This window comes from Mobula hypostoma, chromosome 9, assembly GCF_963921235.1.
Source record: "Mobula hypostoma chromosome 9, sMobHyp1.1, whole genome shotgun sequence".
Lineage (NCBI taxonomy): Eukaryota > Metazoa > Chordata > Chondrichthyes > Myliobatiformes > Myliobatidae > Mobula > Mobula hypostoma.
In genome coordinates this window covers 573620-597754 of record NC_086105.1, presented here as the reverse complement: position 1 = coordinate 597754, position 24135 = coordinate 573620, and the positions used below count along the sequence as shown (strand labels likewise).

Below are 24135 nucleotides of genomic sequence, written 5' to 3'. Positions count from 1 at the left end.
ATGTTTTTCTGGAGGCGCTATTGATTTAAGCTGCCATTCTAGACAATGACATCACCGGAAACCCACTCAAGGCATGCTCCCCAATCCAGGCAACACCCTTGTAAATCTCCTCTGCACTCTTTCTGTAGTTTCCAATCCTTCCTGTAGTGAGGTAATCCACAACCAGCTCCTTTGTTTTCGCGGTATTGAGTGACAAGTTGTTTTCTTGACACCACTGTGTCAGAGAGATGACTTCTTCCCTGTAGGCCATCTCATTATTGTTTGAGATAAAGCCAATAAACATAGTGTCATCGGCAAATTTAATTAGCAGATTAGAGCTGTGGGTGGCAACACAGTCGTGGGTTTACAGGGAGAAAAGGAGCGGACTTAGTACACAGCTCTGAGGGGCTCCCGTGTTGAGAGTCAGAGGGGTGGAGGTAATGGAGCCCACTCTTACCACCTGTTGGTGATCTGACAGGAAGTTCAGGATCCAGCTACAGAAGACAGGGTGAAGGCTGAAGTCTCTGAGCTTCCTGTCAAGTCTGGATGGATTATGGTGTTCAATGCTGAACTGTAGTCCAAGAACAGCATTCTCACATAAGTATCCTTCTTCTCCAGATGTGTCAGGACGCTATGTAGAGCAGAGGCTATTGCGTCATCTGTCGATCGGTTGTGTCGGTAGGAGAATTGTAGGGGGTCCAGTTTGGGTGGTAGCAAGCTGCAGATGTAATCCTTGACCAGCCTCTCAAAGTATTTGCTTATTATTGAGGTGAGTGCGACAGGACGCCAGTCGTTCCGACATGTTACCTTAGTCTTTTTTGGTACAGGGACAATGGTGGATAATTTGAAGCAGGAGGGCACTCTACACTGGGAGAGGGAAAGATTTAAAGTGTCCGTAAACACACCTGCCAGTTGTGCTGCGCACATCCTGAATACTCGCACTGGGATGCTGTCCGGTCCCGCAGCCTTGCGACTGTCCACTCATTGGAAACATCTGTCTACCTCAGCCTCAGAGATGACCAGGTTGCAGTTCCTAGCGGTGGCTTTCCTCGGAGGCTCAGAGTTAGTGACATCGAACTGAGTGTAAAAGCGATTGAGCTCATCTGAGAGAGAGGCCGCGATGTTGGTGGCACCACAACGTTTGGCTTTGAAGTCTACGATGGTATTCAGCCCTCGCCACAAGTCATGTGTGCTATTCGGTGTGAACCTTGACTCAATCTTGTCCCTGTATTGTTTCACAGCCTTGATAGCTTTGCACAGATCATAGCTGCTTTTCCTGAGCTCCTGCTGATTGCCGACAACATAAGCTCTGTGCCACGTGGTAAGTGCTGCTCACACAGAGCTATTGATCCAGGGTTTCTGGTTCAGGAAGACCCTGACTGACTTCAAAGGACAACTTCGTTGATGCACTTCCGGATGAAGCATGTGACTCCATCCGTGAACTCGGAGACATCCTCATCATGGAAGACATTCCAGTTGACGTCGTCGAAGCAGTCCTACAGCATGGAGGCCGTTTGGTCGGACCGACAGTGGACGGCTTTAACTATGGCTGCCTCTTGTTTCAGCTTCTGCCTTTACGTCGACAAAAGCAGGATTGAAGAGTGATCTGATTTTCCAAAAGCTGGGCAAAGGAGAACTTTGTAAGCATTGCGGAAGGGAGGACAAGCTAGCTCGCAGTTAGTTTTTACAATGTCTCCTGAGATGGTGATGTGCCTCTCACGTGAGATGTGGCAGTCTTGGGGGATCTCTCCTCTCCCGCAGAGTCACATCTGCCAGAAGTGCATGCAGCTGGGCGATCTGGAAGACCATGTAAGGAATCTGGAGCAGCAGCTGGATGACCTTCAACTGGTAAGGGAGAATGAGGCAGTCATAGATGAGAGCTACAGGGAGGTAGTCACACCTAGGCTGCCGGGAGCAGGTTGTTGGGTGACAGTCAGAGGGGAGAAAGCAAAGGTGAGCAGACAGGTAGTGCAGAGCACCCCTGTAGCCATTCCCCTGAATAATAAGTTTACCGTCCTGGATACTGTTGGCGGGGACGACTGACCAGGTGTGAGCCATGGTGGCAGGGGCTCCGGCACCGAGTCCGACCCTGTGGTGCAGAATGGTGGGACGGAGAAGAGGAGAACTGTCGCCATTGGAGACTCTACAGTCAGGGCAGCAGACAGGAGATTTTGTGGACGTGAGAAGGACACCCGCATGGTTTGTTGCCTCCCGGGTGCCAGGGTCTGGGATGTCTCTGACCGGGTGCACGACATCCTGGTATGAGAGGGAAAGCAGCCAGAAGTCGTGATACATGTTGGTACCAACGACATAGGCAGGAAGAGGGATAAGGTCCTGAAGTGTGGGTTTCAGGAACTACTCAGAAGGCTGAAGAACAGGACCTCTAGGGTGGCGTTCTCAGGATTGCTGCCGGTGTTATGTGACAGTGATGGTAAGAATTGGAGGAGATGGCTGAGGAGTTGGTGAAGGGAGCAAGGTTTTAGATTTTCAGATCATTGGGATCTCTTCTGGGGAAGGTGGGACCTGTACAGATTGGATGGGTTGCACCTGAACTCCAGGGGGAGCAATATCCTTGCAGGTAGGTTTGCTAGCATGGTTCGGGAGGGTTTAAACTAATTTGCGAGGGGGATGGGACCCAGAGTGATAGAGCAGTGAAAGAAGTGCATGGAGTAAAGCCAGATCTAACATACAGAGAGGCTTTGAGGAAAGAGAAGCAGAATAAATGGTGTAAAGACAGTAAGGTAGAAGGGCTGAAATGTGTGTACCTCAATGCAAGAAGCATCAGGAACGAAGGTGATGGATACGTACATGGAATTATGATGTAGCAGCCATTACAGAAACTTAACTGGCACCAGAGCAGGAATGGATTCTCAATATTCCTGGATTTCAGTGCTCTAAAAGGGATAGAGAGGGCAGAAAAAGGGGAGGAGGGGTGGCATTACTGGTCAGGGATACTATTACAGCTACAGAAAGGGTGGGTAATGTAGCAGGATCCTCTTTTGAATCAATATGGGTGGAAGTCAGGAACAGGATGGGAGCAGTTACTCTATTGGGGGTATTCTATAGGCCCCCTGGTAGCAGCAGAGATACAGAGGAGCAGATTGGAAGGCAGATTTTGGAAAGATGCAAAAATAACAGTGTTGTTATCATGGGTGACTTTAACTTCCTTAATATTGATTGGCACCTGATTAGTTCCAAGGGTTTAGATGGGGCAGAGTTTGTTAAGTGTGTCCAGGATGGATTCCTGTCACAGTATGTGGACAGGCTGACCAGGGGGAATGCCATACTAGATCTAGTACTAGGTAATGAATCGGGTCAGGTCACAGATCTCTCAGTGGGTGAGCATCTGGGGGACAGTGACTACCACTCCCTGGCCTTTAGCATTATCATGGAAAAGGATAGAATCAGAGAGGACAGGAAAATTTTTAATTGGGGAAAGGCAAATTATGAGGCTATAAGGCCAGAACTTGCGGGTGTGAATTGGGATGATGTTTTTGCAGGGAAATGTACTATGGACATGTGGTCGATATTTAGGGATCTCTTGCAGGATGTTAGGGGTAAATTTGTCCCGGTGAGGAAGATAAAGAATGGTAGGGTGAAGGAACCATGGGTAACAAGTGAGGTGGAAAATCTGGTCAGGTGGAAGAAGGCAGCATACATGAGGTTTAGGATGCAAGGATCAGATGGGTCTATTGAGGAATATAGGGAAGCAAGAAAGCAGCTTAAGAAGGGGCTGAGAAGAGCAAGAAGGGGGCATGAGAAGGCCTTGGCGAGTAGGGTAAAGGAAAACCCCAAGGCATTCTTCAATTATGTGAAGAAAAAAAGGATGACAGGAGTGAAGGTAGGACCGATTAGAGATAAAGGTGGGAAGATGTGCCTGGAGGCTGTGGAAGTGAGTGAGGTCCTCAATGAATACTTCTCTTCGGTATTCACCAATGAGAGGGAACTTGATGACGGTGAGGACAATATGAGTGAGGTTGATGTTCTGGAGCATGTTGATATTAAGGGAGAGGAGGTCTTGGAGTTGTTAAAATACATTAGGACAGATAAGTCCCCGGGTTCTGACGGAATATTCCCCAGGCTGCTCCACGAGGTAAGAAGAGATTGCTGAGCCTCTGGCTAGGATCTTCATGTCCTTGTTGTCCATGGGAATAGTACCGGAGGATTGGAGGGAGGCAAATGTTGTCCCCTTGTTCAAAAAAGGCAGTAGGGATAGTCTGGGTAATTATAGACCAGTGAGCCTTACGTCTGTGGTGGGAAAGCTGTTGGAAAAGATCCTTAGAGATAGGATCTATAGGCATTTAGAGAATCATGGTCTGATCAGGGACAGTCAGCATGGCTTTGTGAAGGGCAGATTGTGTCTAACAAGCTTGATAGAGTTCTTTGAGGAATTGACCAGGCATACAGATGAGGGTAGTGCAGTGGATGTGATCTATATGGATTTTAGTAAGGTATTTGTCAAGGTTCCACACGGTAGGCTTATTCAGAAAGTCAGAAGGCATGGGATCCAGGGAAGTTTGGCCAGGTGGATTCAGAATTGGCTTGCCTGCAGAAGGCAGAGGGTTCTGGTGGAGGGAGTACCTTCAGATTGGAGGATTGTGACCAGTGGTGTCCCACAAGGATCTGTTCTGGGACCTCTACTTTTCGTGATTTTTATTAACGACCTGGATGTGGGGGTAGAAGGGTGGGTTGGCAAGTTTGCAGACGACACAAAGGTTGGTGGTGTTGTAGATAATGTAGAGGATTGTCGAAGATTGCAGAGAGACATTGATAGGATGCAGAAGTGGGCTGAGAAGTGGCAGATGGAGTTCAACCCGGAGAAGTGTGAGGTGGTACACTTTGGAAGGACAAACTCCAAGGCAGAGTACCGAGTAAATGGCAGGATACTTGGCAGTGTGGAGGAGCAGAGGGATCTCAGGGTACATGTCCACAGATCCCTGAAAGTTGCCTCACAGGTGGATAGGGTAGTTAAGAAAGCTTATGGGGTGTTAGCTTTCATAAGTCGAGAGATAGAGTTTAAGAGTTGCGATGTAATGATGCAGTTCTATAAATCTCTGGTTAGGCCACACTTGGAGTATTGTGTCCAGTTCTGGTCGCCTCACTATAGGAAGAATGTAGAAGCATTGGAAAGGGTACAGAGGAGATTTACCAGGATGCTGCCTGGTTTAGAAAGTATGCATTATGATCAGAGACTAAGGGAGCTAGGGCTTTACTCTTTGGAGAGAAGGAGGATGAGTGGAGACATGATAGGGGTGTACAAGATAATAAGAGGAATAGATAGAGTGGATAGCCAGCGCCTCTTCCCCAGGGCACCACTGCTCAATACAAGAGGACATGGCTTTAAGGTAAGGTGTAGGAAGTTCAAGGAGGATATTAGAGGAAGGTTTTTTACTCAGAGAGTGGTTGGTGCGTGGAATGCACTGCCTGAGTCAGTGGTGGAGGCAGATACACTAGTGAAGTTTAAGAGGCTACTAGATAGGTATATGGAGGAATTTAAGGTGGGGGCTTATATGGGAGGCAGGGTTTGAGGGTCAGCACAACATTGTGGGCCGAAGGGCCTGTACTGTGCTGTACTATTCTATGTTGTTCTATGTAACAGAGGTCAAGTGTGTTTTCTCCACAAGTGCTCACCTGGATGCGCTGACAAAACTTCGGAGAGACTTTCGTCAGCGATGCTCAATTAAGGTCACCGGCAACGATGAAGGCAGCCTGTGGGTGTGCCGCCTCCAGCGTGTTGATGGTTTCGTACAGTTCCTTGAGAGCCAGGTCAGTATCAGCTTGCGGCAGAATGTACACTGCTGTGATGGTAATAACCGTGAACTCCCTGCACAGCCAGTAGGATCTGCACAGCAGCACCAGGTATTCCAGGTCTGGGAAACAAAATAATTTGAGGGCATGCTCATTCTGGGGATCATACCAAGCATTGTTGACCTTGAAGCACACCCCTCCTCTTTTACTCTTCCCAAAGAGGTTTTTTGACCTGTCCACTTGGAACAGGGACAATCCAGAGGGCTCGATAGCGTGATCCGGTATTTCCTCTGTCAGTCAGGTCTCCACGAAGCACAAAATGTTACATTCCTTTGTTTTCTGCTGGTAGGAGATTCTGACTCCCAGTTTGCACAGCTTGTTGTCCAGGGACTGAATTTTAGCCAGGAGTATGCTAGGAGCAGTGGTCGAGCTGCACGCCGTCTCAGCCTCACCAGGACACCGGCCCTTCTCACTCACTTCCAGCGCTTCTTCTGAGGTAGTGACGGTGTAAGAGGTGAGTCTCCCATGGATCACGTAGGCAGGGGTTCCCAGTGTTGGAAAGGCGGCACAAAGTGGGTAAATGCCATCTTTCTGATGTTCAGAAGGGTCAGTCTATCATTTCTGATGTGACTATCAGCTACTTGAACAGAAAATGCTAAGAAACTTGTAGAAATTAGTAGTATACTGTAGATTTGGAATGAAGCTCACAACACGGCCACCGTACGTGGCGCCATCTTGAGGAACGAATCAGTGCATGACTTTGTGGCCATTACGGTGACTTGGATATCAGAAGGGTAAGAATGGCTGATGAATGTTCCGAGGTTTAGATGTTTCAATAGGGACAGAGAGGGAGGAAAAGAGGTGGAGAAGGGGCATTACCTATCAGTATCACGGCTGCAGAAAGGGTGGACACTGTGTGGGTAGAATCAGAAACTATATCGTTTGTATTCTACAGATCCACGCCACCCCCCCCCCCCCCGCCCCTATAACAGAGCCACTGAGTGCAGAACAGGAGACAGATTTTGGAAAGCTGCAAAAATAACAGGGTTGTTGTCATGAGTGACTTCAACTTTCCAAATATTGACTGGAACCTCCTTAGTGCAAAAGGTTTCTCAGAATAAAGGGTAAAGGTAACACATGTAGGGAATATTGGTCTTCAAGAGATATTGAGGCCCTGGTTAGGGGTACAAAGAGGTGCATGGCCGGTAAAGGCAAGGAAGAACAAATGATGTGTATGTGGAGTACAAGAACTGCAAGAGAACATTTAAGAAAAAAATCAGGAAGGCTAAAAGAAGGCACAAAGTTACTCTAGCAGACAAGGTGAAGGAGAATCCAAAGGGATTTTAGAGATATGTAAAGACAAAAGGGATTGCAAGGGACAAGATTGGTAATCTGGAAAACCGGAATGGTAATCCATGCATAGAGTAAAAACAGATGTGGAGATCTTAAATGCATTCTTTGCATCTGTATCTACTCAGGAGATGAACACAGAATAGACAGAAGTGAGGCAAAACAGCATCAACTTCATAGTCCCTGTACAGATTACAAAGAAGGAGGTGTTTGCTACCCTGAGGCAATGAGGGTGGATAATTCACCAGGGGCTGACAAGATGTTCCCTCAGACCCCAAGGGAGGCAAGTGCAGAAATTGCTAGGGCCCTGGCAGAGATACTTAAACCATCTTCAGCGACAGGAGAAGTACCACAGGACTGAATGATAACCAGTCCTTTGTTCTGCTGTTTAAAAAAGGGTCAAAACAGAAACTAGAAAATTATAGGCCAGTAAGTCTGACAATAGTTGTGGGAAAGTTGTTAGAAGGCATTCTAAGAGACTGGATATATAGGTATTTGGACAGACATGGACTGATTAAGGATAGTCAGCATGGCATTTTTTGCATCAGTATTTACTCAGGAAACTGGCATAGCATATATGGAAGGAAGGGAAACAAGCAGTAGTGTCATGGAACATATAGAGACTAAAGAGGAGGAGCTGCTTGCTGCCTTACAGCGAATAAAGGTAGATAAATCCCCGGGGCCTGACATTATATTTCCTCGGACCTTGAGAGAGACTAGTGTAGAAATTGCAGGGTCCTGGTAGAAATATTTAAAATGTCCTTAGCCACGGGTGTGGTGCCGGAGGATTGGAGGGTAGCTCATGTTGTTCTGTTGTTTAAAAAAAGGCTCCAAAAGTAAACCAGGTAATTACAGGCCGGTGAGCCTGACATCAGTAGTAGGTAAATTATTGGAAGGTGTTCTGAGAGATCAGGTATACAAATATTTGGACAGCCAAGGGCTAATTAAGGATAGTCAGCATGGCTTTGTACGTGGTAGTTCATGTTTAACGAATCTTGTAGAGTTTTTCTAGGAGGTTACCAAGAAAGTAGATGAAGGAAGGGCTGTGGATGTTGCCTACATGGACTTTAGTAAGGCCTTTGACAAGGTCCCACATGGGAGGTTAGTTTAGAAGATTCAGACACTAGGTATCCATGGAGAGGTTGTAAACTGGATTCGAAATTGGCTGAGTGGGAGAAGACAGAGAGTGGTAGTGGATGATTGCTTCTCAGACTGGAGGCCTGTGACTAGTGGTGTGCCTCAGGGATCTGTGCTGGGACCATTGTTGTTTGTTGTCTATATCAATGATCTAGATGATAATGTGGTAAATTGGATCAGCAAGTTTGCTGATGACACTAAGATTAGAGGCGTTGTGGACAGCGAGGAAGGCTTTCAAAGCTAGCAGAGGGATCTGGACCAACTGGAAAAATGGGCCAGAAAATGGCAGATGGAATTTAATGCAGATAATTGTGAGGTGTTGCATTTTGGAAGGACAAATCAAGGTAGGACATACACAGTAAATGGTAAGGCACTGAGGAGTACAGAGGAACAAAGAGATCTGGGAGTTCAGATACATAATTCCCTGAAAGTGGCGTCACAGGTAGACAGGGTTGTAAAGAAGGCTTTTGGCACCCTGGCATTCATAAATCAAAGTATTGAGTATAGGAGTTGGGATGTTATGGTGAGATTGTTTAAGACATTGGTGAGGCCAAATTAGGAATATTGTGTGCAGTTCTGGTCACCTAACTATAGGAAGGGTATCAGTAAGATTGAAAGAGTGCAGAGAAGATTTACTAGGATGTTGCCGGGTCTTCCGGAGTCGAGTTACAGGGAACAATTGAACAGGTTAGGACTTTATTCCTTGGAGCATAGAAAAATGAAGGGAGATTTGATAGAGGTTTACAAAATTATGAGGGGTATAGACAGAGTAAATGCAAGTAGGCTCTTTCCACATAGATTAGGAGAGATAAATACGAGAGGACATGGCTTTAGGGTGAAAGGGGAAAGGTTTAGGGGGAACATTAGGGGGAACTTCTTCACTCAGACAGTGGTGGGAGTGTGGAACGAGCTGCCATCTGACGTGGTAAATGTGGGCTCACTTAAGTTTTAAGAATAAATTGGATAGATACATGGATGGGAGAGGTCTGGAGGGTTATGGACTGGGTGCAGGTCAATGGGACTAGCTGAACAAAGTTTCGGCACAGACTAGAAGGGCAGAATGGCCTGCTTTCTGTGCTGTAGTGTTCTATGGTTTTATGGTAACACACATAAAAGTTGCTGGTGAACGCAGCAGGCCAGGCAGCATCTCTAGGAAGAGGTGCAGTCGACGTTTCAGGCTGAGACCCTTCGTCAGGACTAACTGAAGGAAGGGTGAGTAAGGGATTTGAAAGTTGGAGGGGGAGGGGGAGATCCAAGATGATAGGAGAAGACAGGAGGGGGAGGGATAGAGCCAAGAGCTGGACAGGTGATAGGCAAAAGGGATACGAGAGGATCATGGGACAGGAGGTCCGGGAAGAAAGACAAGGCGGTGGGGGGGGGGGGGGCACCCAGAGCCTCCAACCTGATGGCATGAACATCGACTTCTCTAACTTCCGCTAATGCCCCACCTCCCCCCGTACCCCATCTGTTACTTATTTTTATATACACATTCTTTCTCTCACTCTCCTTTTTCTCCCTCTGTCCCTCTGAATATACCCCTTGCCCATCCTCTGGGTCCCCCACCCACCTTGTCTTTCTTCCCGGACCTCCTGTCCCATGATCCTCTCGTATCCCTTTTGCCTATCACCTGTCCAGCTCTTGGCTCCATCCCTCCCCCTCCTCCTATCATTTTGGATCTCCCCTCCCCCTCCAACTTTCAAATCCATTACTCACTCTTCCTGCAGTTAGTCCTGACGAAGGGTCTCGGCCTGAAATGTCGACTGCACCTCTTCCTAGAGATGCTGCCTGGCCTGCTGTGTTCACCAGCAACTTTGATGTGTGTTGCTTGAATTTCCAGCATCTGCAGAATTCCTGTTGTTATGGTTTTATGGTTTCGTGCATGGCAGGTCATGTCTAACCAATCTTATTCTTGATTGGTCGGGGCATGAAGGGATACAAGGAGAAGGCAGGAGATTGGGGCTGAAAAGAAAATTGTATCAGCCACGATGGAATGGTGGAGCAGACTCAATGGGCCAAATGGCCTAATTCTGCTCCTATATCTTATGGTCTTATAGAGTTTTTCAAGGAAGTTACTAGGAAAGTTGATGAAAGTAAGGCAGTGAATACTGTCTACATGGACTCATGGACTTCAGTAAGGCATTTGACAAGGTCCTGCATGGAATGTTGGTTAAGAAGGTTCAGTCGTTTGGCATTCAAGATGAGGTAGTCAAGTGGATTAGACATGGGCTTTGTGGGAGAAACAAGAGAGTGGTAGTAGATAAGAATATAGCCATATAACAATTACAGCATGGAAACAGGCCATCTCAGCCCTTCCAGTCCGTGCCGAACTCTTACTCTCACCTAGTCCCACTAACCTGCACTCAGCCCATAACCCTCCGTTACTTTCCTGTCCATATAGCTGTCCAATTTAACTTTAAACGACAACGTCAAACCTGCCTCAACCACTTCTGCTGGAAGCTCGTTCCACACAGCTACCACTCTCTGAGTAAAGAAGTTCCCCCTCATGTTACCCCTAAACTTTTGACCTTTAACTCTCAACTCATGTCCTCTTGTCTGAATCTCCCCCACTCTCAATGGAAAAACCCTATCCATGTCAACTCTATCTTCCCCTCATAATTTTAAGTACCTCATTAAAGTCCCCCCTCAACCTTCTACGTTCCAAAGAATAAAGACCCAACTCGTTCAACCTTTCTCTGTAACTCAGGAAACGAAACCCAGGCAACATTCTAGTAAATCTCCTCTGTACCTTCTCAATTTTATTGACATCTTTCTTATAATTCGGTGACCAGAACTGTGCACAATACTCCAAATTTGGCCTTACCAATGCCTTATACAATTTCAACGTTACATCCCAACTCCTATACTCAATGCTCTGATTAATAAAGGCCAGCAAACCAAAAGCTTTCTTCACTACCCAATCCACATGAGATTCCACCTTCAGGGAACTATTCACCATTATTCCTAGATCCATCTGTTCTACTGCATTCTTCAATGACCTACCATTTACCATGTATGTCCTATTTTGATTAGTCCTACCAAAATGTAGCACGTCGCATTTATCAGCATTAAACTCCATCTGCCATCTTTCAGCCCACTCTTCTAACTGGCCTAAATACCTCTGCAAGCTTTGAAAACCTGCTTCATCATCCACAGCTCCACCTATCTTAGTATCATCTGCATACTTACTCATCCAATTTACCACCCCATTATCCATTAATGTATATGACAATTAACATTGGACCCAGTACCGATCCCTGAGGCACACCGCTACACACCATCCTCCAATCTGACATATAGTTATCCACCACCACTCTCTGGCGTCTCCCATCCAGCCACTGTTGAATCCATTTTACTACTTCAATATTAATACCTAACGATTGAACCTTCCGAACCAACCTTCCATGTGGAACCTTATCAAAGGCCTTACTGAAGTCCATATAGACAATATCCACTCCTTTACCCTTGTCAACTTTCCTAGTAACCTCTTCAAAAATTTCAATAAGATTTGTCAAACATGACCTTCCACGCACAAATCCATGTTGACTGTTCTTAATCAGACCCTGTCTATCCAGATAATTATATATACCATCTCTAAGAATACTTTCCATCAATTTACCCACCACTGACGTCAAACTCACAGGCCGAAGATTGCTAGGTTTACTCTTAGAACCCTTTTTCAACAATGGAACAACGTGAGCAATACGCCAATCCTCCGGCACCATCCCCGTTTCTAATGACATTTGAAATATTTCTGTCAGAGCCCCTGCTATTTTCTCACTAACTTCCCTCAAGGTCCTGGGGAATATCTTGTCCGGACCTGGAGATTTATCCACTTTTATATTCCTTAAAAGTGCCAGTACTTCCTCTTTTTTAATCATCATACTTTCCATAACTACCCTTCTTGCTTCCCTTACCTTACACAATTCAATATCCTTCTCCTTAATGAATACCGAAGAAAAGAAATTGTTCAAAATCTCCCCCATCTCTTTTGGCTCCACACATAGCTGTCCACTCTGATTCTCTAAGGGACCAATTTTATCCCTCACTATCCTTTTGCTATTAATATAACTGCAGAAACCCTTTGGATTTATTTTCACCTTACTTGCCAAAGCAGCCTCATATCTTCTTTTAGCTTTTCTAATTTCTTTCTTAGTCATAGTCATACTTTATTGATCCCGGGGGAAAATGGTTTTCATTACAGTTGCACCATAAATAATAAATAGTAATAGAACCATAAATAGTTAAATAGTAATATGTAAATTATGCCAGTAAATTATGAAATCAGTCCAGGACCAGCCTATCGGCTCAGGGTGTCTGACCCTCCAAGGGAGGAGTTGTAAAGTTTGATGGCCACAGGCAGGAATGACTTCCTATGACACTCTGTGCTGCATCTCAGAGGAATGAGTCTCTGGCTGAATGTACTCCTGTGCCCAACCAGTACATTATTAAGCGGATGGGAGACATTGACCAAGATGGCATGCAACTTAGACAGCATCCTCTTTTCAGACACCACCGTCAGAGAGTCCAGTTCCATCCCTACAACATCACTGGCCTTACAAATGAGTTTGTTGATTCTGTTGGTGTCTGCTACCCTCAGCCTGCTGTCCCAGCACACAACAGCAAACATGATAGCACTGGCCACCACAGACTCGTAGAACATCCTCAGCATCGTCCGGCAGATGTTAAACGACTTCAATCTCCTCAGGAAATAGAGACGGCTCTGACCCTTCTTGTAGACAGCCTCAGTGTTCTTAGACCAGTCCAGGTTATTGTCAATTCGTATCCCCAGGTATTTGTAATCCTCCACCATGTCCACACTGACCCCCTGAATGGAAACAGGTATCACCGGTACCTTAGCTCTCCTCAGGTCTACCACTAGCTCCTTAGTCTTTTTCACATTAAGCTGCAGATAATTCTGCTCACACCATGTGACAAAGTTACCTACTGTAGCCCTGTGCTCAGCCTCATCTCCCTTGCTGATGCATCCAACTATGGCACAGTCATCCGAAAACTTCTGAAGATGGCAAGACTCTGTGCAGTAGTTGAAGTCCGAGGTGTAAATGGTGAAGAGAAAGGGAGACAAGACAGTCCCCTGTGGAGCCCCAGTGCTGCTGATCACTCTGTCAGACACACTTCTTAAGATTCTTTTTACATTCTTTATATTAGTCGAGCACCTCATTTACTCCAAGCTGCCTGTATTTATTGTAGATCCCTCTCTTTTTCCGAACCAAGTTTCCAATATTCCTTGAAAACCATGGCTCTCTCAAACTTTTAACCTTTCCTTTCAAACTAATAGGAACATAAAGATCCTGTACCCTCAAAATTTCAGCTAAATAAACTCCATTTCTCTATTACATACTTCCCATAAAATAAATTGTCCCAATCCACTTCTTCTAAATCCTTTCACATCTCCTCAAAGTTGGCCTTTCTCCAATCAAAAATCTCAACCCTGGGTCCAGTCCAATCCTTCTCCATAATTATATTGAAACTAATGGCATTGTGATCACTGGACCCGAAGTGCTCCCCAACACAAACCTCCTCTATCTCATTCCCTAACATTAGATCCAACACTGCCGCTTCTCTAGTAGGTACCTCTATGTATTGCTGCAAAAAACTATCCTGCCCACATTTTACAAACTCCAAACCATCCAGCCCTTTTACAGTATGGGCTTCCCAGTCTATGTGTGGAAAATTAAAATCTCCCACAATCACAACCTTATGCTTACTACAAACATCTGCTATCTCCTTACACATTTACTCCTCCAATTCTCGCTCCCCATTAGGTGGTCTATAATACACCCCTATAAGCGTTACTACACCTTTCCCATTCCTCATTCCACCCAAATAGCCTCCCTAGACGAGTCCTCTAATCTATCCTGCTAAAGCACCGCTGTTATATTTTCTCTGACAAGCAATGCAACTCCTCCCCCTCTTGCCTTTCCAGTTCTATTACACCTGAAGCAATGAAATCCAGGAATATTTAGTTGCTAATCACATCCCTCTTGCAACCATGTTTCACTAATAGCTGCAACATCATACTTCCAGGTATCATTCCATGTTCTAAGCTCATCCACCTTTCCTACAATGCTCCTAGAATTAAATTAAATGCATTTAAGAAACTCTCCACCTCTTACTCTCTGCTTATTCCTAATAGAGCAAACAACTCTATCTTTTTCTTCCTTCTCCCCTACATCTTCGGTCTGAGTGCTCCCATTCTCTGTCCCCTGCCTATCCTCCCTCACACAGTCGACTAGCTTTCTCTATTTGTGAACTAACCTCCTCTCTCCTAGTCTCTTCAATTTCATTCCCACCCCTTAACCATTCTAGTTTAAAGTCTCCTCAGTAGCCTTCGCAAATCTCCCCACCAAGATTCAAGTGCAACCTGTCCTTTTTGTACAGGTCACACCTGCACCAAAAGAGGTCCCAATGATCCAGAAACCTGAATCCCTGCCCCCTGCTCCAATCCCTCAGCCACGCATTTATCCTCCACCTCATTCCATTCCTACGCTCACTGTCACGTGGCACAGGCAGTAATCCCGAGATTACTACCTTTGCGGTCCTTCTTCTCAACTCCCTTCCTAACTCCCTATATTCTCCTTTCAGGACCTCTTCCCTTTTCCTACCTATGTCATTGGTACCTATATGTACCACGACCTCTAGCTCCTCACTCTCCCACTTCAGGATATCTTGGACGCGATCAGAAATATCCTGGACTCTGGCACCAGGAAGGCAAACTACCATCCTCTCTGATGCCAGAGAGATAGTTGCCTCTCTTACTGAAAGCCTGTGACTGGTGGAGTGCCGCAGGGATCGATGCTGGGTCCTTTGTTGTTTGTCATCCATATCAATGGACTGGGTGATAATGTAATTGGGGGTGTAGTGGAGAGTGAGGAAGGCTATCATGGCTAGCAGAGCGACCTGCATTGGCTAGAAAATTGGGCTGAAAAATGGCAGATGGAATATAATGTAGAGAAGCGTGAGATTTTGCACTTCGGTAGGACCAACAGGGTAGGTTTTACACAGAGAATGGTAAGACCTAACAGTGATCACCCACCTACAAGAAAGATGTAAATAAGGTTGAAAGAGTGCAGAGAAAATGTAAAGGATGTTGCTGGGTCTGGAGGACCTGAGTTACAAGGAAACATTGAATAGGTTAGAACTCAAGCCACAAACTTCCATCCTGCCGAAGGGTTTCGGCCCGAAATGTTGACTGTACTTTTTTTCCATAGATGTTGCCTGGCCTGCTGAGTTCCTCCACCATTTTGTGTGTGTTGCTCGGATCTCTAGCATGTGCAGATTTTCTCTTGTTATAGGTTAGGATTGTATTCTTTAGAACATAGAAGATCGAGAGGAGATTTGATAGAGATGTACAAAATTATGGGGGTGGCTGGTGGTGTAGTGGCATCAACACAGGACTTCAAGGCAGATGGTCCTGAGTTCAAACCCAGCCGGGTCCCAATTAGCGCAGAAGAAAGGCCTGACGATCTACTTCCGTATCTTTCCATGAAAACCCTATGGACACTTTGGTCCATGAGATCACAAAGAGTTGGACTCAGCATAACAACTGAATAACAACAAATAAGAAATTCTGAGGGGTATGCAAGCAGCCTTTTTCCACTGAGGTCTCACCCGTAACCTACAGCCAGAGGTCATAGGTTATGGGTGAAAGGTGAGAAGTTTAAGGAGAACTTGAGGGGAAACGTGTTCACTCAGTTTAGTGAGAATGTGCAATGAGCTGCCAGCACAAGCGATCCAGGCGAGCTCGAATTCAACGTTTAAGAGAAGTATGGATAAGTACGTGGACAGTAGGGATATAGGGGGCTTTGGTCCTGGTGCAGATCAATGAGTGTAGGCAGTTCAAATAGTTTCAGCGTGGACTAAATGGGCCAAAGGGCTTGTTAATGTGCTGTACTTCTCTATGACTCTATCTTTAAATGTTTTATTTGAAATACAAACCATTGCCACCTGCTTCCCTTGTTCTGTAGAAACCTGGCGTTCACTTTCCAGATCAGTTTTATTGGCCAGGAGAAGGATTAAAACTTCAGGACCTGCTTCTTCCTGTAAAAAAAAAAATTGACATTTGATACATAGCACACGTATAGAACCCAGACCAGGGGTTAAACTGTATTCAGTACACCAGGCATTATCTCACGACCAAAACCTTCACTACTTCCACACAGAGACTGCCCAGGCTACTGCGCTTCCCAGCATTTTACAGAAGTAGCAGAAGACTAGAGGTTGGCAAATGTCACTCCACTCCATAAGATGGGACAGAAGCAAAAGAAACAAAATGATAGGCCACTAGCCAGATGTCAGAAGTTTCGATGACTTTGGAGTCCTTATTTAAGGATGAGGTTTCGGGGTACCTGGAGGCACATAATAAAATAAGCCAATGGCAGTACGGTTTCCTTAAAGGGAAATCTCGCCAGACAAATCTATTGGAATTCTTTGAAGAAATAACAGGCAAAATAGACACAGGAGAGTAAGTGGATGTTAGATTCTTGGATTTTCAGAAAGCCTTTGACAAGGTGCCGCACACGAGTCTGCTTAATGTGGTGTTACAGGAAATATATTAGCATAAATATGGGATTGACTGACTGGCAGGAGGCAAAGAGTGGGAATAAAGAGGGCCTATTTATGGGTGTTATGTAATGGACTGCAGGCGACTGGGGAGCTTAAGGTAAAAGAATCCTTAAGAGCCATTGATCACAGTATTACTGAGTTCAACTTGAAATTTGATAGTGAGAAAGTAAAGTCTGATGTAGCAGTATTTCAGTGGAGTAAGGGAAGTTACAGTGATATGAGAGAGAAGTTGGCCAAAGTAAATTGGAAGGAGCTGCTGGCAGGGATGTCAGCAGAGCAGCAATGGTGTGTGTTTCTGGGTAAAATGAGGAAGGTGCAGGACACATGTTTTCCAAAAATGAAGATATACTCAAATGGCAAAAGACTACAACCGTGGCTGACAAGGGATGTCAAAGCTAATGTAAAAACAAAAGAGAGGGCATACAACAAAGCAAAAATTAGCAGGCAGATAGGGGGCTGGGAAGCTTTAAAACCCTACAGAGAGCAACTGAAAGAATCATTAGGAGGGGAAAAAATGAAATATGAAAGCAAGCTAGCAAACTATATCAAAGTGGATAGCAAATATTTTTTCGAATATGTAAAAAATAAAAGAGAGATGAAGGTGGATATAGCGCCACTAGAAAATGAGGCTGAAGAAATAATAATGGGGGACAAGGAGAGGTCTGATGAAATAAATGAGTATTTATTTAGAAGTGTGCCAGATGTTGCAGTGAGTGAGGGAAGAGAAGTGAGTGCGGTCATTATAACAAGGGAGAAGGTGCTCAAAAAACTGAAGGACCTAAGGGCACATAAGACACCCGGACCAGATGAACTGCACACTACAGTTCTGAAGAGGTAGCGGTAGAGATTGTGGTGGCATTAGAAATGATCTTTCAAAAATCATTGGACTCTGGCATAGTGCCAGAGGACTGGAAAACTGCAAATGTCACTCCACTCTTTGAGAAAGGAGGAAGGCAGCAGAAAGGAAATTATAGGCCAGTCTGACCTCAGTGGTTGGAAAGATGTTGGAGTCAATTGTTAAGGATGTGGTGATGGAGTACTTGGTGACACAAGGCAAGATAGTACAAAGTCAGCATGGTTTCCTTAAGGGAAAATCCTGTCTGACAAACCTGTTGGAATTCTTAAAGGAGATTACAAGTAGGATAGATAAAGGGGATGCAGTTGATGTTACATATTTTGACTTTCAGAAGGCCTTTGACAAGGTGCCACACGAGGCTGCTTACCAAGTTAAGAGCCCATAGTATTACAGGAAAGCTGCTGGCATGTTTAGACCATCGGCTGATTGGTAGGAGCAGTGAGCAGGAATAAAAGGATCTTTTTCTGGTTGGCTGCCAGTGACGAGTGGTGTTCCACTGGGGTCAGTATTGGGACAACTTCTTTTTACGCTGTATATAAATGATTTAGATGATGGAATAGGTGATTACCACGTTTGCAGATGATATGAAGATTGGTGGAGGGGTGGGTAGTGTTGAGGAAAAAGGTAGGATACAGAAGATCTTAGACAGATTAGGAGAATGGGGAAGAGGGTGGCAAATTAAACGGGACACGACTGTGCAAGCACGTGTAAGTCGGACCATGAGGCAGCGGGAGTAGTTAAAAGAGAGCAGATTAATGGAGCGGGCAACGTTGTAGCGGGTGACAGAGTAGAGGGAGACAGAGTAGGAAGGCTTTGGCTCCTGAGGCTTCGGCGAGCAGAGGCTGAGGAAGAGCTTCACTCCAAGTGAGGTAAGGCCGGGTAAGTTCCTTTAATAAATCTAATTACCTTAAGAGTAGGTAATGAAGGCAGCAGTTAGGGCAGCTGAGTGCTCCGTTTGCAGGATGTGGGAAGTCAGGGCGAGCACAATCGTCCCTGATGACTACACCTGCGAAAGGTGCATCCAGCTGCAGCTCCTGACAAACCGAGTTAGGGAACTGGAGCTGGAGCTGGATGAACTTCGGATCATTCGGGAGGTAGAGGCAGAAATAAACAGGAGTTACAGGGAGATAGTCACCACTAAGAGTCAGGAGACAGGTAGCTGGGTGACTGTCAGGAGAGGGAAGGGGAATAGACAGAATGAGCAGAGCACCCCTGTGGCCATTCCCACCAATAATAAGTACTTCGTTTTAAATACTGTTGATGGGGATGACCTACCAGGGACAAGTTGCAGTGGTTGCGTCTCTGGCACCGAGATGGGACCCTCAGCTCAGAAGGGAAGGAGGGAAAAGAGGAGAGCAGTAGTGATAGGGGATTCGATAGTTAGGGGGACAGATAAGAGGTTCTGTGGAAGAGATCGAGAATCCCAGATGGTCTGTTACATTGCTGGTACCAAGGTCCGCGATATCTCGGATCGAGTTTGCGGTATTTTCAAGAGGGAGGGTGAGCAGCCGGATGTTGTGGTCCATGTAGGGACCAATGACGTGGGTAGGAAGAGTGAGGAGGTCCTGAAAGGTGAGTTTAGGGAGTTAGGCGCCAAGTTAAAGGACAGGACCTCCAGGATAGCAATCTCAGGATTGCTACCAGTGCCACATGCAGGCAGGTTTAGAAATAGTAAGATAGCACAGATCAACACGTGGCTGAAGGCATGGTGCAGGAGGGAGGGCTTCAGATTTATAGATACTTGGCCAGTTTTCCAGGGAAGGTGGGACTTGTTCCGGCGGGATGGTTGACATCTGAACTGGAGGGGGACAAATATTCTTCCAGGTAGTTTGCTGGAGAGGCTCCGGTGGATTTAAACAAGATACAAGGGGGGAGGGGAACCAGAGTGTAGGAACAGATGTAGGGAAGAAGGAAGAAAAAGAAAAGAGTAAAGTTGTTTGCACCGTTAGTGATAAACAGAGAGTAAGAGGTAGAAAATTTCTTAAATGCATTTATTTTAATGCTAGAAGCATTATAAGAAAGGTGGAGGAGCTTAAAGCATGGATTGATACCTGGAAGTATGATGTGGTAGCTATTAGTGAAACATGGTTACAAGAGGGGTGTGATTGGCAACTAAATATTCCTGGATTTAATTGCTTCAGGTGTGACAGAATCTGAGGAACAAGAGGGGGAGGTGTTGCATTGCTCATCAGAGAAAATATTACAGCGGTGCTCTGGCAGGATAGATTAGAGGGCTCGTCTAGGGAGGCTATTTGGGTGGAATTGAGGAATGGGAAGGTGTAATAACACTTATGGGGGTGTATTATAGACCACCTAATGGCGAGTGAGAATTGGAGGAGCAAATTTGTAAGGAGATAGCAGATATTTGTAGTAAGCATAAGGTTGTGATTGTGGGAGATTTTAATTTTCCACACATAGACTGGGAAGCCCATAATGTAAAAGGGCTGGATGGTTTCGAGTTTGTAAAATGTTGCAGGATAGTTTTTTGCAGCAATACATAGAGGTACCAACTAGAGAAGGGGCAGTGTTGGATCTCCTGTTAGGGAATGAGATAGGTCAGGTGATGGAGGTTTGCGCTGGGGAGCACTTCGGGTCCAGTGATCACAATGCTATTAGTTTCAATATAGTTATGGAGAAGGATAGGTCTGGACCCAGGGTTGAGATTTTTGATTGGAGGAATGCTAACTTTGAAGAGATGCGGAAGGATTTAGAAGGAATGAATTGGGGCAATTTGTTTTATGGGAAGAATGTAATTGAAAAATGGAGGCCATTTAAAGGTGAAATTTTGAGAGTACAGAATCTTTATGTTCCTGTTAGGTTGAAAGGAAAGGTTAAAAGTTTGAGAGAGCCATGATTTTCAAGGGACATTGGAAACGGTTCGGAAAAAGAGAGATATCTACAATAAATATAGGCAGCATGGAGTAAATAAGGTGCTCGAGGAATATAAAGAATGTAAAAAGCATCTTAAGAAAGAAATCAGAAAAGCTAAAAGAAGATATGAGGTTGCTTTGGCAAGTAAGGTGAAAATAAATCTAGAGGGTTTCTATAGTTATATTAATAGCAAAAGGATAGTGAGGAATAAAATTGTCCCCTTAAAGAATCAGAGTGGACAGCTATGTGTGGAGCCAAAAGAGATGGGGGAGATTTTGAACAATTTCTTTTCTTCGGTATTCATGAAGGAGAAGGATATTGAATTGTGTAAGATAAGGGAAACAGGTAGGGAAGTTATGGAAACTATGATGACTAAAGAATAGGAAGTACTGGAGCTTTTAAGAAATATAAAAGTGGATAAGTCTCCAGATCCTGGCAGGATATTCCCTAGGACCTTGAGGGAAGTTAGTGTGGAAATAGCAGGGGCTCTGACAGAAATATTTCAAATGTCATTAGAAACGGGGATGGTGCCGGAGGATTGGCGTATTGCTCACGTTGTTCCATTGTTGAAAAAGGGTTCTAAGAGTAAACCTAGCAATCTTCGGCCTGTGAGTTTGACGTCAGTGGTGGGTAAATTGATGGAAAGTATTCTTAGAGATGGTATATATAATTATCTGGATAGACAGGGTCTGATTAGGAACAGTCAACATGGATTTGTGCGTGGAAGATCATGTTTGACAAATCTTATCGAATTTTTTGAAGAGGTTAGTAGGAAAGCTGACGAGGGTAAAGCGGTGGATGTTGTCTATATGGACTTCAGTAAGGCCTTTGACAAGGTCCCACACGGAAGGTTGGTTCGGAAGATTCAATCGTTAGGTATTAATATTGAAGTAGTAAAATGGATTCAACAGTGGCTGGATGGGAGGCGCCAGAGAGTGGTGCTGGATAACTGTTTGTCAGTTTGGAGGCCGGTGACTAGTGGTGTGCCTCAGGGATCTGTACTGCGTCCAATGTTATTTGTCATATACATTAATGATCTGGATGATGGGGTGGTAAATTGGATGAGTAAGTATGTAAATAATACTAAGATAGGTGGAGTTGTGGATAACGAAGTAGGTTTTCAAAGCTTGTAGAGAGATTTAAGTCAGTTAGAAGAGTGGGCTGAAAGATGGCAGATGGAGTTTAATGCTGATAAATGTGAGGTGCTACATTTTGGTAGGACTAATCAAAATAGGACATACATGGTAAATGGTAGGGCATTGAAGAGTGCAGTAGAACAGAGGGATTTAGGAATAATGGTGCATAGTTCCCTGAAGGTGGAATCTCATGTGGATTGGGTGGTGAAGAAAGCTTTTGGTATGCTGGCCTTTATAAATCAGAGAATTCAGTATAGGAGTTGGGATGTAATGTTGAAATTGTACAAGGCATTGGTGAGGCCAAATTTGAAGTATTGTGTACAGTTTTGGTCACTGAATTATAGGAAAGATGTCAACAAAATAGAGAGAGTACAGAGAGGATTTACTAGAATGTTACCTGGGTTTCATCACCTAAGTTACAGAGAAAGGTTGAACAAGTTGGGTCTTTATTCTTTGGAACGTAGAAGGTTGAGGGGAGACTTGATAGAGGTATTTAAAATTATGAGAGGGATAGATAGAGTTGATGTGGATAGGGTTTTTCCATTGAGAGCGGGGGAGATTCAAACAAGAGGACATGAGTTGAGAATTAAAGGCAAAAGTTTAGGGGTAACATGAGGGGGAACTTCTTTACTCAGAGAGTGGTAGCTGTGTGGAACGAGCTTTCAGCAGAAGTGGTTGAGGCAGGTTCGATGTTGTCGTTTAAAGTTAAATTGGATAGATATATGGACAGGAAAGGAATGGAGGGTTATGGGCTGAGTGCAGGTCAGTGGGACTAGGTGAGAATAAGAGTTCGGCATGGACTAGAAGGGCCGAGATGGCCTGTTTCCGTGCTGTAATTGTTATATGGTTAAATGAAATACAATGTTGGAAAATACATGGTCATGCACGTTGGTAGTAGAAATAAATGTGCACACTATTTTCTAAACGAAGAGAATAATCCAAAAAATATGAGATGCAAAGGGACTTGTGCAGAACACCCTAAAGGTTAGCTTGCAGGTTGAGTCAGTTTTGAGGAAGACAAATGCGATGTTAGCTTTCATCACAAGAGGTCTTGAGTACAAGAGCAAAGATGTGATGCTATGGCTATATAAAGCACTGGTGAGGCCTCACCTTGAGTATTGTGAACAGTTTTAAGCCCCTCGCCTTAGAAAGGATGTACTGGCATTGGAGAGATTCCAGAGGAGGTTCACAAGGATGATTCCAGGAATGAAAAGGTTATCATATGAGAAACATTTGATGGCTCTGGGTCTGTACTTGCTGGAATTTGGAAGGATGAGGGGGGATCTCATTGAAACTTTTCGAATGTTGAAAGTCCTAGACAGAGTAGATGTGGAAAGAATGTTCCCCATGCTGGGGAGTCTAGGACAAGAGGACACAGCCTCAGGTTAAAGGGGCATTCATTTAAAACAGCGATGTAGAGAAATTTCTTTAGCCAGAGGGTGGTGCATTTGTTACCTCAGGCATCTGCTGTGGCCAGGTTATTGAAAGTATTTAAGGCAGAGATTGATAGGTTCTTGACTGGACACGGCATCAAAGGTTACAGGGAGAAGGCCAGGAAATGAGATTGAGGAGGGCAAAAAAGGATCAGCCGTGATTGAATGGTTGAGGAGAGTTGATGGGTCAAATGGCCTAATTCTGCACTTGTGACTTATGGTCTATTCTAGTTGGCTGCCGATGACTAATGGTTTTCCGCAGGAGTCAGTATTGGCACAACTTCCTTACATACTATATGTCAATAACTTGGATGACAGAATTAGACAATAGACAATAGATGCAGGAGTAGGCCATTTGGCCCTTCGAGCCAGCACCGCCATTCACTATGATCATGGCTGATCATCCACAATCAGTACCCCGTTCCTGCCTTATCCCCATATCCCTTGACTCTGCTATCATTAAGAGCTCTATCTAACTCTTTCTTGAAAGCATCCACAGAATTGGCCTCCACTGCCTTCTGAGGCAGAGCATTCAACAGATCCACAACCCTCTGGGTGAAAAAGTTTTTCCTCAACTCTGTTCTAAATGGCCTACCTCTTATTATCAAATTGTGGCCTCTGGTTCTGGACTCCCCCAACATTGGAAACATGTTTCCTGCCTCTAGCGTGTCCAATCCCTTAATAATCTTATATGTTTCAATCAGATCCCCTCTCATCCTTCTAAATTCCGGCGTATACTCTCATCCTTCTAAATTCCAGTGTATACAAGCCTAGTCGCTCCAAACTTGCAACATATGACAGTCCCGCCATCCCGGGAATTAACCTCATGAACCTCCGCTGCACTCCCTCAATAGCAAGAATGTCCTTCCTCAAATTTGGAGACCAAAACTGTACACAATACTCCAGGTGTGGTCTCACCAGGGCCCTGTACAACTGCAGAAGGACTTCTTTGCTCCGATACTCAACTCCCCTTGTTATGAATTGGTGGCTTTGTAACCAAGCTTGCAGGGGGTACAGAGATGGCTGGGAGGGCAGGTAGTGT

At 45.0% G+C, this 24135-nt stretch overlaps 1 protein-coding gene across 1 annotated transcript in view; it reads right to left on the bottom strand.

Moving 5' to 3' along the window:
• cracr2aa (calcium release activated channel regulator 2Aa) overlaps nucleotides 1-24135 on the bottom strand; it is a 165203-nt gene that overhangs the window by 21808 nt on the left and 119260 nt on the right. Inside the window, exon 16 of the mRNA XM_063057546.1 lies at nucleotides 16171-16272. Coding sequence (XP_062913616.1) covers nucleotides 16171-16272 — 102 coding nt within the window. The remainder of the gene's footprint in view (nucleotides 1-16170; nucleotides 16273-24135) is intronic.